This window comes from Abramis brama (genome assembly GCF_963993115.1).
Source record: "Abramis brama genome assembly, chromosome: 6".
In the NCBI taxonomy this organism is placed as follows: Eukaryota; Metazoa; Chordata; class Actinopteri; order Cypriniformes; family Leuciscidae; genus Abramis; species Abramis brama.
In genome coordinates, this window is record NC_139968.1 from 34,713,555 (window position 1) to 34,725,888 (window position 12,334).

General features: G+C 44.2%; 1 protein-coding gene across 1 annotated transcript; it reads left to right on the forward strand.

The window, feature by feature from the left end:
* The first annotated feature begins 970 nt into the window (after positions 1-970).
* On the forward strand, positions 971-5,829 carry LOC311084391 (uncharacterized protein). Its single transcript, XM_084116395.1, has 2 exons — positions 971-2,524; positions 5,318-5,829. The coding sequence occupies exons 1-2, from the start codon at positions 1,400-1,402 to the stop codon at positions 5,810-5,812; spliced, it is 1,620 nt and encodes a 539-aa protein (XP_083972521.1). The 5' UTR covers positions 971-1,399; the 3' UTR covers positions 5,813-5,829.
* The last annotated feature ends 6,505 nt before the right edge of the window (positions 5,830-12,334 follow it).

Below are 12,334 nucleotides of genomic sequence, written 5' to 3' on the forward strand. Positions count from 1 at the left end.
AATTTCAGTTCCTCTCAGATATCACAGCAATGAAACCAGGTTACAACTGGGGAAATAACAAATACAATAGGATTAGTCTAAACATAGCCTAACTGGTGTGTGCATGTGATCTGTCTGATTTTATATTTGTTATTGAGGACAGAACTAAACATTTAAATGGTTACACTTTCTGTGATATTAAACAAATTTTATTTTAGATTTAGATTTTGGCTTCCAATGATTATAAAAAATAATATATTTGTGGTATAGCTGCATTCTGTCTAGCGCAACTTCCTTCCCTTCACAGCGGTGCGCTGTCATCTCCCTAAAACCCAAACATAACATCACAATTTGCATGATCGGTGATTGTTGTAAAATGTAGTCTATACTGTTGCCAAACTGCGGGACGCGTTTGATAATAAAAGGCTATTAAAAGTACCAAAATTGACGCAATAGACGCTGTCCCAAATGCGGCGCGCGCTCCAAAACACAGCGCAACGAGAAGTAACGTATATTTTGGGCTTCGTGTGCACATCTAAACGATCAAATATGTCAAAATGGCTGTCTTGGAGATTCACTTAAACAGTTTATTCACTTAAATACAGTTTATGTCTTAAATGGGCGTTAATAGTTGGGAGAAAATATGATGCGTAATAATGATTAGATCTGCATTTGGTCTTAAAGAGGCAGCAGTCTAATAAACCTGCGGACGATTGCTCCATTAATGTGACTCAAACAACAAAATCAAAGAGAAAATCAGTCGCAGCTCTTGAATGAATAATTTTGGCTTTTATAACTTTAATCTATCTATGAATGCAGTGCTATTTTAAATCTGACTTTATTAGATGTCTTTTTAGCCCATATTACTCCTGAACAGTAATGTCAGTAGACATTACTGAAATTAAAGCACTGGGTATATAATTTGTATATTTGTTTAATTGTATACTTTTTTTGTTTGACCATATGTTTGTACTTTGTTTTTGGTGTCCTATTGTGGCGAGGGGGGCGTGGTTCTGCGGAGTCTGTAGCGGGAGAGAGAGGAAGGAAGCGAGCGGTGAGTAAGTGGGTCAAGTGCAGATGATGAACACCTGTGTCTGATTTCAGTAATTGGCGTGGAGAGACCGGATATAAGCACGACCGGGAGAGAGTGTGGGGGGAGAGAGGGACTGGGACCTCGTGTGCTGCCGTGGACTGAGAGAAGCCGTTGTTTATGTGCTGATTTATGGACTGAGTTTTGTGCTGTGTTTATTACACGGTGAACGCGCTACGAGCGCACCTTTCTGTTTGTGTTTTCAACTTGAGTAAATAAACGAGTGTCCCAGTCATCGCCGACCCCTTGTCTTCTTCCTTCCCTCATCACGAGAACTGAACTTCATCACACTGGTGCCGAAACCCGGGAGGGAAGGAGAACGCCGCCGCCATGCAGACCCCGCCAGCAACGCCATTTGCGGATATCATCCAGTCGCTCGCCGGTCTTCACCAGGAACAACACCAACACCTGCTGGCGATCAAGGAGGAGCAAGACAAGCGATTTGAAGCGCTCCTCCGGTCCCAGCATGAAGACCGCGAGCTGTTCCGGAGCTGGGTGGACCGGGAGGTTCGGGCCATCCCCCCAGCAAGAGACGCATCATCGCAACTGCCTCTCAACAAAATGGGTGCACAAGATGACCCAGAGGCTTTTCTGGACCTGTTCGAGAGGTCAGCGGAGGATCGGGGATGGCCCAAAGTGGACTGGCCAATGCGGCTGATCCCGTTGCTGTCTGGAGAAGCACAATTAGCCGCACACCAACTGCCAGTCCAGAACCTCCTGGTCTACCAAGACCTCAAGCGTGCCATCCTGCAGCGGGTCGGTCGGACTCCAGAACAACATCGACAAAGGTTCAGATCGCTGACCCTGGAAGAGTCTGGCCGGCCCTTTGTCATGGCACAACAGCTCCGGGACTCCTGCCGCAAATGGCTGATGGCCGACCAAAGCGACGTCGAGGGTCTCATCGATCGTGTGGTACTGGAGCAGTTCATAGCGAGGCTACCGAGGAGAACTGCTCAGTGGGTCCAGTGCCACCGCCCGACGTCGCTGAACCAGGCCATCCAGCTGGCGGAGGACCAGATGGTGGCGTGCCCAGGGGTCGGCGAGCCCCTCCCATCTGCTTCTCTCTCTCTCCCTCTCTCTCCCCCCTCTCCTTCTCTCTCCTCTAGGCCGGTGCCACTTCCCCGGACGCGTGGAGGGTTCCAGCCGAAACCAGCGCCAAGGTGGAGAACGGGCTTCCCGACGGAACCTACGGTGTCACCCAGGGCACCTCCCAGGGGAGGGAGCTCGACCCCTGGGCCATTCTCCACCCAAAGTGCTCCACCGCTCTCTCCACGCCAATCACTTGATCCGCTTCCTGCCGCCAGGGTGGCGGTAAAGTCTGGGCCGGCCTGTTGGCGTTGCGGGGATCCGGGGCATTTCATCGACCGGTGTCCAGTGATGGAGGTGGGGACACTGATCCGGGTCCCCGACGCGCCACAGGCTGCCCTCGATCAGGCTGGCTTGTACCAAATACCAGTGAGTATCAAGGGGGGTATCTATCAGGCTTTGGTGGATTCAGGATGTAACCAATCCTCCATACATCAAAGCCTGATTCAACCTAGGGCATTGGATAATAGCCGCGTGGTTAAGGTGCGGTGTGTGCACGGGGAAGTGGTGAGTTATCCTATTTTGCCTGTGGAAATTCAATTTAGGGGAGAAAAGCATAGTGTGGAGGTGGCAGTTAATCCGCACCTCAGGCATCCGATAATTTTGGGGACCAATTGGCCCGCGTTCAATCAATTATTGGGGTATTTATGTGCGGATGCCTCTTGGGGGAAAAAAGAGGAGAGTGGAATAGCGGTTGCCCAGTTGGGGGAGGCTGATCCGGAACCTCTGGGGTCTGTTTCGGGGGAACAGAGTGCTCCAGAGCAAACAATCCTCACAGAGCATGATGACTTTCCCCTGGAACAGTCCCAGGATGAAACGCTGAAAAATGCATTTGATCAGGTTTGCTCTATCGACGGTCAGCGCCTTCACCCTGAACAACCGCTCTCCTATCCATATTTTGCTATTTTGAAAGATAAGTTGTATCGGGTGACCCAAGACGCCCAAACAAAACAAGATACAACTCAATTATTGATTCCTAAAAGCCGTCGGGAAATGCTTTTCCAGGCGGCTCATTGTAATCCAATGGCCGGGCATTTAGGACAAACGGCTACACTTAACCGTCTCATGGCCCGATTTTTCTGGCCGGGCATTCACGAGAACGTGCGCAGGTGGTGCGCGTCTTGTCGTGAATGTCAGTTGGTGAATCCACCGGCCAATCCAAAAGCACCATTGTGCCCACTACCATTAATGCAGGTCCCCTTCGAACGAATGGGTATGGACCTCATCGGGCCATTAGAACGGTCAGCGCGGGGACACCGCTTTGCTTTAGTCCTGGTGGATTATGCAACACGGTATCCTGAAGCAGTGCCGCTCCGCAGTATTTCCGCGAAAAGCGTGGCGGGCGCACTGTTTCAACTAATCTCCCGGGTGGGAATTCCGAAAGAAATTCTCACCGATCAAGGCACGGCGTTTATGTCACGTACTATTCGCGAACTTTACGAATTATTGGGCATTAAATCGATCCGAACCAGTGTCTATCACCCACAAACGGACGGGCTGGTGGAACGGTTTAACCGCACGTTAAAAACCATGATTCGGAAGTTCGTACACGAAGACGCCAAAAATTGGGATAAGTGGCTAGAACCCCTCTTGTTCGCTGTACGGGAGGTCCCGCAAGCCTCCACGGGGTTTTCCCCCTTCGAGCTTCTCTACGGACGTCAGCCCCGTGGGGTGTTGGATGTCCTTAGAGAGACTTGGGAGGACGGACCTTCTAATAGTAAAAACGAAATTCAGTATGTCCTGGATCTGAGAACAAAACTCCACACGTTGGGGCGGCTATCTATGGAGAATTTGTTACAGGCACAGGATAAACAGAGTCGGCTGTACAACAGGGGGGCTAGACTGCGTCAATTTGCACCGGGAGATAAAGTGCTTGTATTACTCCCTACGTCAAGTTCAAAATTACTAGCGAAGTGGCAAGGACCCTTTGAGGTCACACGGCGAGTTGGGGATCTCAACTATGAGGTAGCTCGAACAGATAGGGGCGGAGCACATCAAATTTATCACCTCAACCTACTAAAAAAATGGTCCGAGGCAGAATCAGTGATGCTGGCGATGGTAGTGAGCGGAGAGGAGGATCTCGGTCCAGAAGTGAGTTCAAAGTCACAATCTCTCGCTCTGGCCCCTGGGGGAGACCACCTCTCACCCTCCCAGCTCACTGATGTAAAAACAATACAAGCAGAGTTTGCTGATGTGTTCTCGCCCCTGCCTGGTCGAACGAATCTCATTCAGCACCATGTTGAGACCGAGCCGGGCGTGGTAATTCGCAGTCGGCCGTATCGCTTGCCTGAACATAAGAAAAAAGTGGTTCAGAGCGAATTAGAAGCAATGCTAGAGATGGGAGTAATAGAAGAATCCAACAGTGACTGGGCGAGCCCGATAGTTTTAGTTCCTAAAACGGACGGCTCAGTACGGTTCTGTGTGGATTACAGGAAGGTGAATGCTGTGTCGAAATTCGACGCATATCCAATGCCCCGAGTTGACGAATTGCTTGATCGGCTAGGTACTGCTCGTTTTTATTCGACACTGGACTTAACCAAGGGTTATTGGCAGATCCCCTTGTCTCCCATGACCAAAGAAAAAACAGCTTTCACAACGCCGTTCGGATTACACCAATTTGTTACGCTTCCGTTCGGGTTGTTCGGGGCTCCAGCGACTTTTCAGCGTCTGATGGACAGAATTCTCCGGCCGCACGCTGCATATGCCGCTGCTTATCTGGATGATATCATCATCTATAGTGGTGATTGGCAGCGACATATGCAGCATTTGCGAGCTGTACTGAAGACGCTGAGAAGGGCTGGGCTCACGGCCAATCCGAAGAAGTGTGCAGTTGGGCGTGTGGAAGTCAGATATCTGGGTTTCCACTTGGGTCATGGACAGGTGCGTCCCCAAATTGATAAGACTGCAGCGGTTGCGACTTGTCCAAGACCCAAGACCAAAAAGGAGGTTAGGCAGTTCCTGGGGCTGGCGGGATATTATAGAAGGTTTGTTTCTAATTATTCGGACCTCGCCAGCCCGCTGACTGATCTAACTAAAAAGGAAGCACCAGATACGGTTCAGTGGACGGAGCGGTGTCAGCAGGCTTTTACCCAGATAAAGGCTGCTCTGTGTGGCGGACCGCTCTTACATGCTCCTAACTTTTCTCTCCCTTTTATGTTACAGACAGATGCGTCGGACAGGGGGTTGGGCGCCGTCCTGTCCCAGGAGGTGGAGGGTGAAGAGCGGCCGGTGCTGTACATCAGTCGGAAGCTCTCGAAGAGAGAGACGATGTACAGCACCATAGAAAAGGAGTGTTTGGCCATCAGGTGGGCCGTTCTCACCCTCCGGTATTATCTCCTGGGGCGGGAGTTCACCCTCTGTTCGGACCACGCTCCCCTGCAATGGCTCCACCGCATGAAAGATACCAACGCGCGGATCACCCGGTGGTATCTGGCGTTACAACCCTTTAAGTTTCAGGTGGTCCACAGGCCGGGTGCACAGATGGCTGTGGCCGACTTCCTCTCCAGGAGGAGGGGGGGGGAGGCTGCAGGCCGGATGGCTCCCCGGCCTGAGTCGGGCGGTGGGGGTATGTGGCGAGGGGGGCGTGGTTCTGCGGAGTCTGTAGCGGGAGAGAGAGGAAGGAAGCGAGCGGTGAGTAAGTGGGTCAAGTGCAGATGATGAACACCTGTGTCTGATTTCAGTAATTGGCGTGGAGAGACCGGATATAAGCACGACCGGGAGAGAGTGTGGGGGGAGAGAGGGACTGGGACCTCGTGTGCTGCCGTGGACTGAGAGAAGCCGTTGTTTATGTGCTGATTTATGGACTGAGTTTTGTGCTGTGTTTATTACACGGTGAACGCGCTACGAGCGCACCTTTCTGTTTGTGTTTTCAACTTGAGTAAATAAACGAGTGTCCCAGTCATCGCCGACCCCTTGTCTTCTTCCTTCCCTCATCACGAGAACTGAACTTCATCACACCTATGTCTTCTGAATATAAAACAGAAAACCCTGCACCCTTCTGCATAACATGCATGTTTTATTTGTTTTGTTAAAGCATTGCTTTTTCTTTTGCTATATATTTATTTTACATTTCAAAATATAAAGCAATATTAATTGTGTTCTAAATAAGTGGGTGGTCAAAGGCAACAGGTAGGATTTAAAGTGTGACGTCCACGCATGTAGGCTAGATTCCCGGTGGGTCGCGTGCTTTTTGGGCCGATACATCTAATAGACGTTTTTTTTTTTAAAGGCCCATAAAACTCGTACATCTGTGGCCCATTCGTTTTGTTTTGTTTTGCTTAATTGGCGACGCTGGGTTCGTGCCGTTGTTATGCATTGGCCAAAAAAAAAGTCAGCGTTAGGTTTTTTTGACATTATTAATTAAACACGTAGATCAGCGGCCCATTGGTTCTTTTATTGATTGACACTGGGCTTGCCCAATCACATCTTTAATGTGAAGTATAGAAATTAGTACAAAACTAATTATGAAAGTTTCCTTTATTTTTCAGTGCATTTGTTTTGCAATATATGGCGATTATTATCATGGGATTAATATTATAACTATTATTATGTAGGCTAGTAGTGTAATCTAGACTGTTACTGTTACTAAAAAAAGGTTTGAATTTTTCTTTGTTTAATTTGCACACTGAATATGGGTTGGAGCTTTTAATTTTGAACTCTCAAAGTGCACCAGATTGATGAATTCAACATTAAAAAGCACAAAATTTTCTTACGGGGGAGCATGCCCCCGAACCCCCCTAGAGGGGACAGAGGTACACTCAACAGGGAATTCATCACTGTGAAGTATAGTTCACAGATATTATGAAATTACAATTTTGTACTGTCTGTTAACTATCACATTACAAGGCACAGTTATTTATTTCTTTTGTTGTTGTTGTTGTTGTTTTTTTGGGTGGGGGGGAGCAATTCATTTTTGCTGCATACCCCTCTGACACTGGGTGGTTGCGCCACTGAGTATCGGTAAGAGTAGTAATAGGCCTACCGTTAAAACCTTAACGATACCCATACCTATTGGCAGCAATGAATTACAAGTTATGGCCAATTTAACTGTGATTAAATTCAGTATACGTCTGCCATATGTTGCCACCCCTCAAAAATTCCTGCCCCCCTCTCGCCACCCCATAAATATTTTTCTAGATCCGCCCCTGCTTACATGAGCGTCACACCGATTTAAGGGTGATTAAATGAAAAAGGTTATCTTCTTGTTGCTTACCGTTGGCGTTTCCTATCTGCGAATGTTTTAATAAAAACCACCATGAAAGATGTTTAAGAGGACTGACTGTGTGTGTGTGTGTGTGTGTGTGTGTATGTGTGTGTGTGTGTGTGTGTGTGTGTGTGAGAGAGAGAGAGAGAGAGAGAGAGAGAGAGAGAGAGAGAGAGAGAGAGAGAGAGCGAGAGAGCGTCCGTGCTCAAAGTGTTGGATTGTAACAAGCGAGTCCCGGTAAGATGATGGGCGCTCTAATAGTTCATCCAGATAGCAACATATAAATGGTAACGTATGATTTTTCTGCCCCCACCCCTTAAAACACACAGCTTAGAGGTTGTGTCTTAATTGGCTTCCTCAGAAATTTTCCCCACGCCACGCCACTGCTTGCATGTGAGTATGTATATCTGTATATATGTAAGCTATGTGTGTATGTATGGGTGTGCAAGTATGTGTATATATATTTTAGAGCATACTGTACTTCTTTTTATACTGCTCCTTTGTGGGTTAATTTAAAAAAGTAAGTAAATGTAAACTTAAGGTTGCCTACAATGATTGTATGAGGATTATATTAAAGAAACCGAGGTGGAGCAGTGCAAGTGATCTATTTTGTATGTCAAGAGTAAACACCTTTATGGCTTTAATGAGAAAATTTGATGTATAAATTTAGATGCTGGCTGGATAATTCTCAGAATGCTATAATTATGATGTTGTCAAACCCTAAGCAAAGTGTGGTGCGATACCAGTCATCTATGAGAAAGTATTGGCATAATTGTCTGTTTTAAATGTTTTGTATTGTATGTAATTTTGTGTACAGTAGGTTGATGTTTGTTTGGGATGAACGATTTGGTAAAACAATATAGTTTTAATACTATAATAATAATAGTATTAAAATATTTACAGACGGCTCAAAAGATCCAAATACAGGAAAGACGGGAGCAGCAGTATATATACCACATTTTCAGAAATCAATATTAAAAAGAACATCAGACCATTTAGCGGTTTACACTGTGGAACTTTTAGCTATTTTACTAGCACTCACGTGGATAGAGGAGGTTGGGCCTTACCAATATATCATCTGTTCAGACTCAGTGGCATCGTTAATAAGTATTGCAAATTGCAAATCTGTTTGTAGGCCTGACTTGATTTTTGAAATCTTTCATAGTCTGTATAGATTACAAAATCTTAATATTACAGAGTGTTTTATGTGGGTCCCATCTCTTGCTGAAATAGAGGGTAATGAAGCAGTTGATTGTATGGCTAAAAAGGCTCTTAAGTCTTAAATAATATTAAAAGAATAAACCTTCCACATATACTACTGTTCAAAAGTTTGGGGTTAGTAAGATTTTTTATGTTTTTAAAAGAAGTATCTTCTGCTCACCAAGGCTGCATTTATTTGATTAAAAAAAAATATATATATATATTGTGAAATATTATTCCAATTTAAAACAGCTGTTATATGTGAATATACAGTAAAGTGTAATTTATTCCTGTGATCGAAGCTGATTTTTCCGCATCATTACTCCAGTCTTCAGTGTCACGTGGTCCTCAGTAACCAGACCGACTGAGGCCAATTGTGGTAAAACTCCTAAGGCACAAGGACAGAACGGAAATACTACAAAGATCCAAAAATATAAAAGGTTCCAGAATATACATCAACAAAGACTTCACAGAGGCAGTCAGAAGGAAAATAAAAGAACTAGAAGGGGGACATTGCCTATAACGGCAGTATAAACTGATCATTCATCCCTGGTCCAGCACACCCCAAACAACCAAGGCCAGCTTATATCAACACATAAACAGGTAGGCCTATGATATGTTGAAATTTTAATCCCAATATGTCACGAAATAAAACTCACACACATTACGGAGATAGTCACTCACTACAAAGATTGGTTGAATATGAGCACCTGGAACTGAACACCTTACAGTACACGGAACACCATGAACAGGACATGGAAAATGACATTGATCCGGTGAACAACTTTTTTGCTAGCATCAACAATAACTGCCACTATTACACTGATGAACAATTTAACAGTTCAATCAAGACCGAACAGCAAATATCTATAATCCACTTTAATAGAAGTCTGTATGCCAACTTTCACAGTATCTAACACTATCTAAAACAACTGAAACAGCACTTTATAAGGTGGTGGAAAAAATGTCAATGGTGGTGGATATTTTGCTGGAATGTGTCACAATAGAAATATGTATGGAAAAAAAGAAAAATATTATTGTAAGTTGTATATACAGGTCACCAGGTTCGAATATTGACACATTTAAGGACTGGATGGAAGAAACATTTACAAAAAATTGTCAAAAAGTCATGTTCATCTGTGGGGACTTAAATATTGATTTGTTAAATCCAAATAATCATAAAATGACGGAGGATTTTATTAACACAGTGTTTAGTTTAGGCCTATATGCCCAAATTACCAGACCCAGTCGAATTACTTCTCATTGTGTGACACTAATAGACAATATCTTTACAAATATCATACAAATTAATACAGTGAGTGGATTGCTAATTAATTTAGCAATTGCTAATATTGTCAGTGTATGACAATAATTATGACCGCCGCTAGCGTAGCTAGCGAAATATAGGGATTGTCAAAGGTTTTTTTTTTTTTTTTTGTCATCTACTGAATTTTTCGTCAACAATACCAGGGACACCGAAACACCGGGGAACATGAAATTTGGTGGGCATGTAGCCCCACTAGACTTTTACGGAAAAATTTTGTTTGGTCCCCGGGGGCCACAACCCCTCCCCCCCCCCCCCGCGCTGGCCCCCCCCAAACCCAAAAAATGCAGTTTTTCCTAAATAACTACCTGAACCGTGGCATCCACACGCACAGACACACACACACAAACACACACGCGCACACACATGTACGCACGCATACATACACGCACAGACACACACACACACAGACACACACATACACAAACACACACACATACACACAGACAGACATGCACATACTACTACTTTTTTTAGGTATCAGCCATATACCCGATTTACCAATACCCAATGTGTTATGCTTGGGCAGTATACTAATGAGGTGGGTGGGACATGTTTCATGCCATGTTAGATCACATCCTGAGAGTCTACGCTTTCAGAAAATATATAGTTTATAGTTGAATCAGTTTTCTCTTCATGGTACAGACCAAAATCACAGATTTTTCATACTTAGTATGTATAAGTATAAGTATATATACTATTTTGATCCCGTGAGGGAAATTTGGTCTCTGCATTTATCCCAATCCGTGAATTAGTGAAACACACTCAGCACACAGTGATCACACAGTGAGGTGAAGCACACACTAATCTCGGCGCAGTGAGCTGCCTGCAACAATAGCGGCGCTCGGGGAGCAGTGAGGGGTTAGGTGCCTTGCTCAAGGGCACTTCAGTCGCTTTTTACTGTTAACCACTGTTATGGATGTGACGTTTTCACATTATGGATGTTAAGTGTCTAAACTAATGACTTTTGATATAAAACTTAAAGAGACATTAAGTAGCTTTTTAGGTATTTTATTATCAAAAAGCAATATTTTTAATCATAAATATGTCCTCAATGGTGTACAAATAGCTATGCCAATGATCTGACTTATCCTCGTAAACGAATAATTTATTATCGTTATATACATGGGACGGGTAGGTCCACGGAGGCTTCCATGTAGTTCCGCCATCTTGAAAAACTATAATAGCAGAGAGGGACAAAAAGTACTAGGCCAATGCGTTTCCACAACGCGCTTTCGTTCAGAGCCAGCGTCACGTGACTGAAACCAGCAGAAGCGGAGGAGCAGAGCAGAGAGAGGCGCTTGTCAAGTTTAAAAGGCTGCACTGCACGGTTATTTATAATGGAGGACCATACAAATGCCGAATCACAGGATGAGTCCTCGTCGTAGAAAAAGTCCAAAATAGACTGTAAATGGAAACGTGATTTGAGATTACAAAGGGTTAATGTCGGGAACTCGGGATAGCTAATGCAGGAGAAAGCTTTCAAAAGAGACGCTGAAGTTGCCTGCTTTCTTCTCGACAGGTAAGTCAATGTTACGGTCTTAATTACAAGCTTTTCATTGCTTGGTTGTGTACTTTATTAGTTTATAGACAGTAGAACATTTAGTTAAAAGTTAAACAGGCTCTTTGATGAATAGCAGCTATTGAGTAAAGTAGAGAAGGTCCTAAAAACAAGGTTGTAAGTTTTGTTTGTTCAAAACTAACATTCGTTTGTTCGTTGTGTCAAAGTTGCAGTTTGTTTGAAATAACAAACCAGTTCACCCGAAGGAAAACTCGATGAAGTGCTATTAGAAGCTTAGCTTTTTGGTACATAATGGCTACCGTAGATGCAACACGCATTTTAAAAAGCGAGGCGCTGTAGAGCGCTATTCTTTTGAATGCAAAATACAATTTCACCACTAGATGGGAGTAAATCCTACTTAATGTCCCTTTAAATAGTAATGGCAAATAATTACAAAACTCTAAATTATCCATGATCCACAGGAATACTCCAGACAGTCTTTTAAAATATACAACTTATATACATAAACACGCAATACAGCCAAATTGCTCCACGTCATTTATTTTTGTGGAAAGCCAGTGCAGGCCTGAGCGGCGGTCATATTTTGTACCGCCATGCACATCTAGTTACAGTCTAAACAGACAGGAAAAAAAAACATTTTCCAAAAGGGTCAGAACAGAAGAAACAATGGAGGCATTAAAAGTTGATCTGCTAGCAGAAGACTGGGAGTTTATGGATAATGAAAAAGATGTAGATAATGCATATGAAGAATTCCTAAGAATGTTTTAATTATTATATGATAAAAATTGCCAAATTAAAATATTTAGCAAGCAGGAAACAAAAACAAAATGATAGACCGTGGATTTCCAAGGGATTACAAAACGCATGTAAAAAGAAAAATACACTTTATAGAATTTATAAAACGTAGAACTATAGAGACTGAACATAAGA

Excerpts from the sequence above, each read along its gene's own strand:
- LOC311084391 (XM_084116395.1), top strand. The coding sequence starts at position 1,400 with ATGCAGACCCCGCCAGCAACGCCATTTGCGGATATCATCCAGTCGCTC. Across the intron at positions 2,525-5,317 it reads CTGGCTTGTACCAAATACCA|ACAGATGCGTCGGACAGGGG; the intron begins GTGAGTATCAAG and ends TTTATGTTACAG.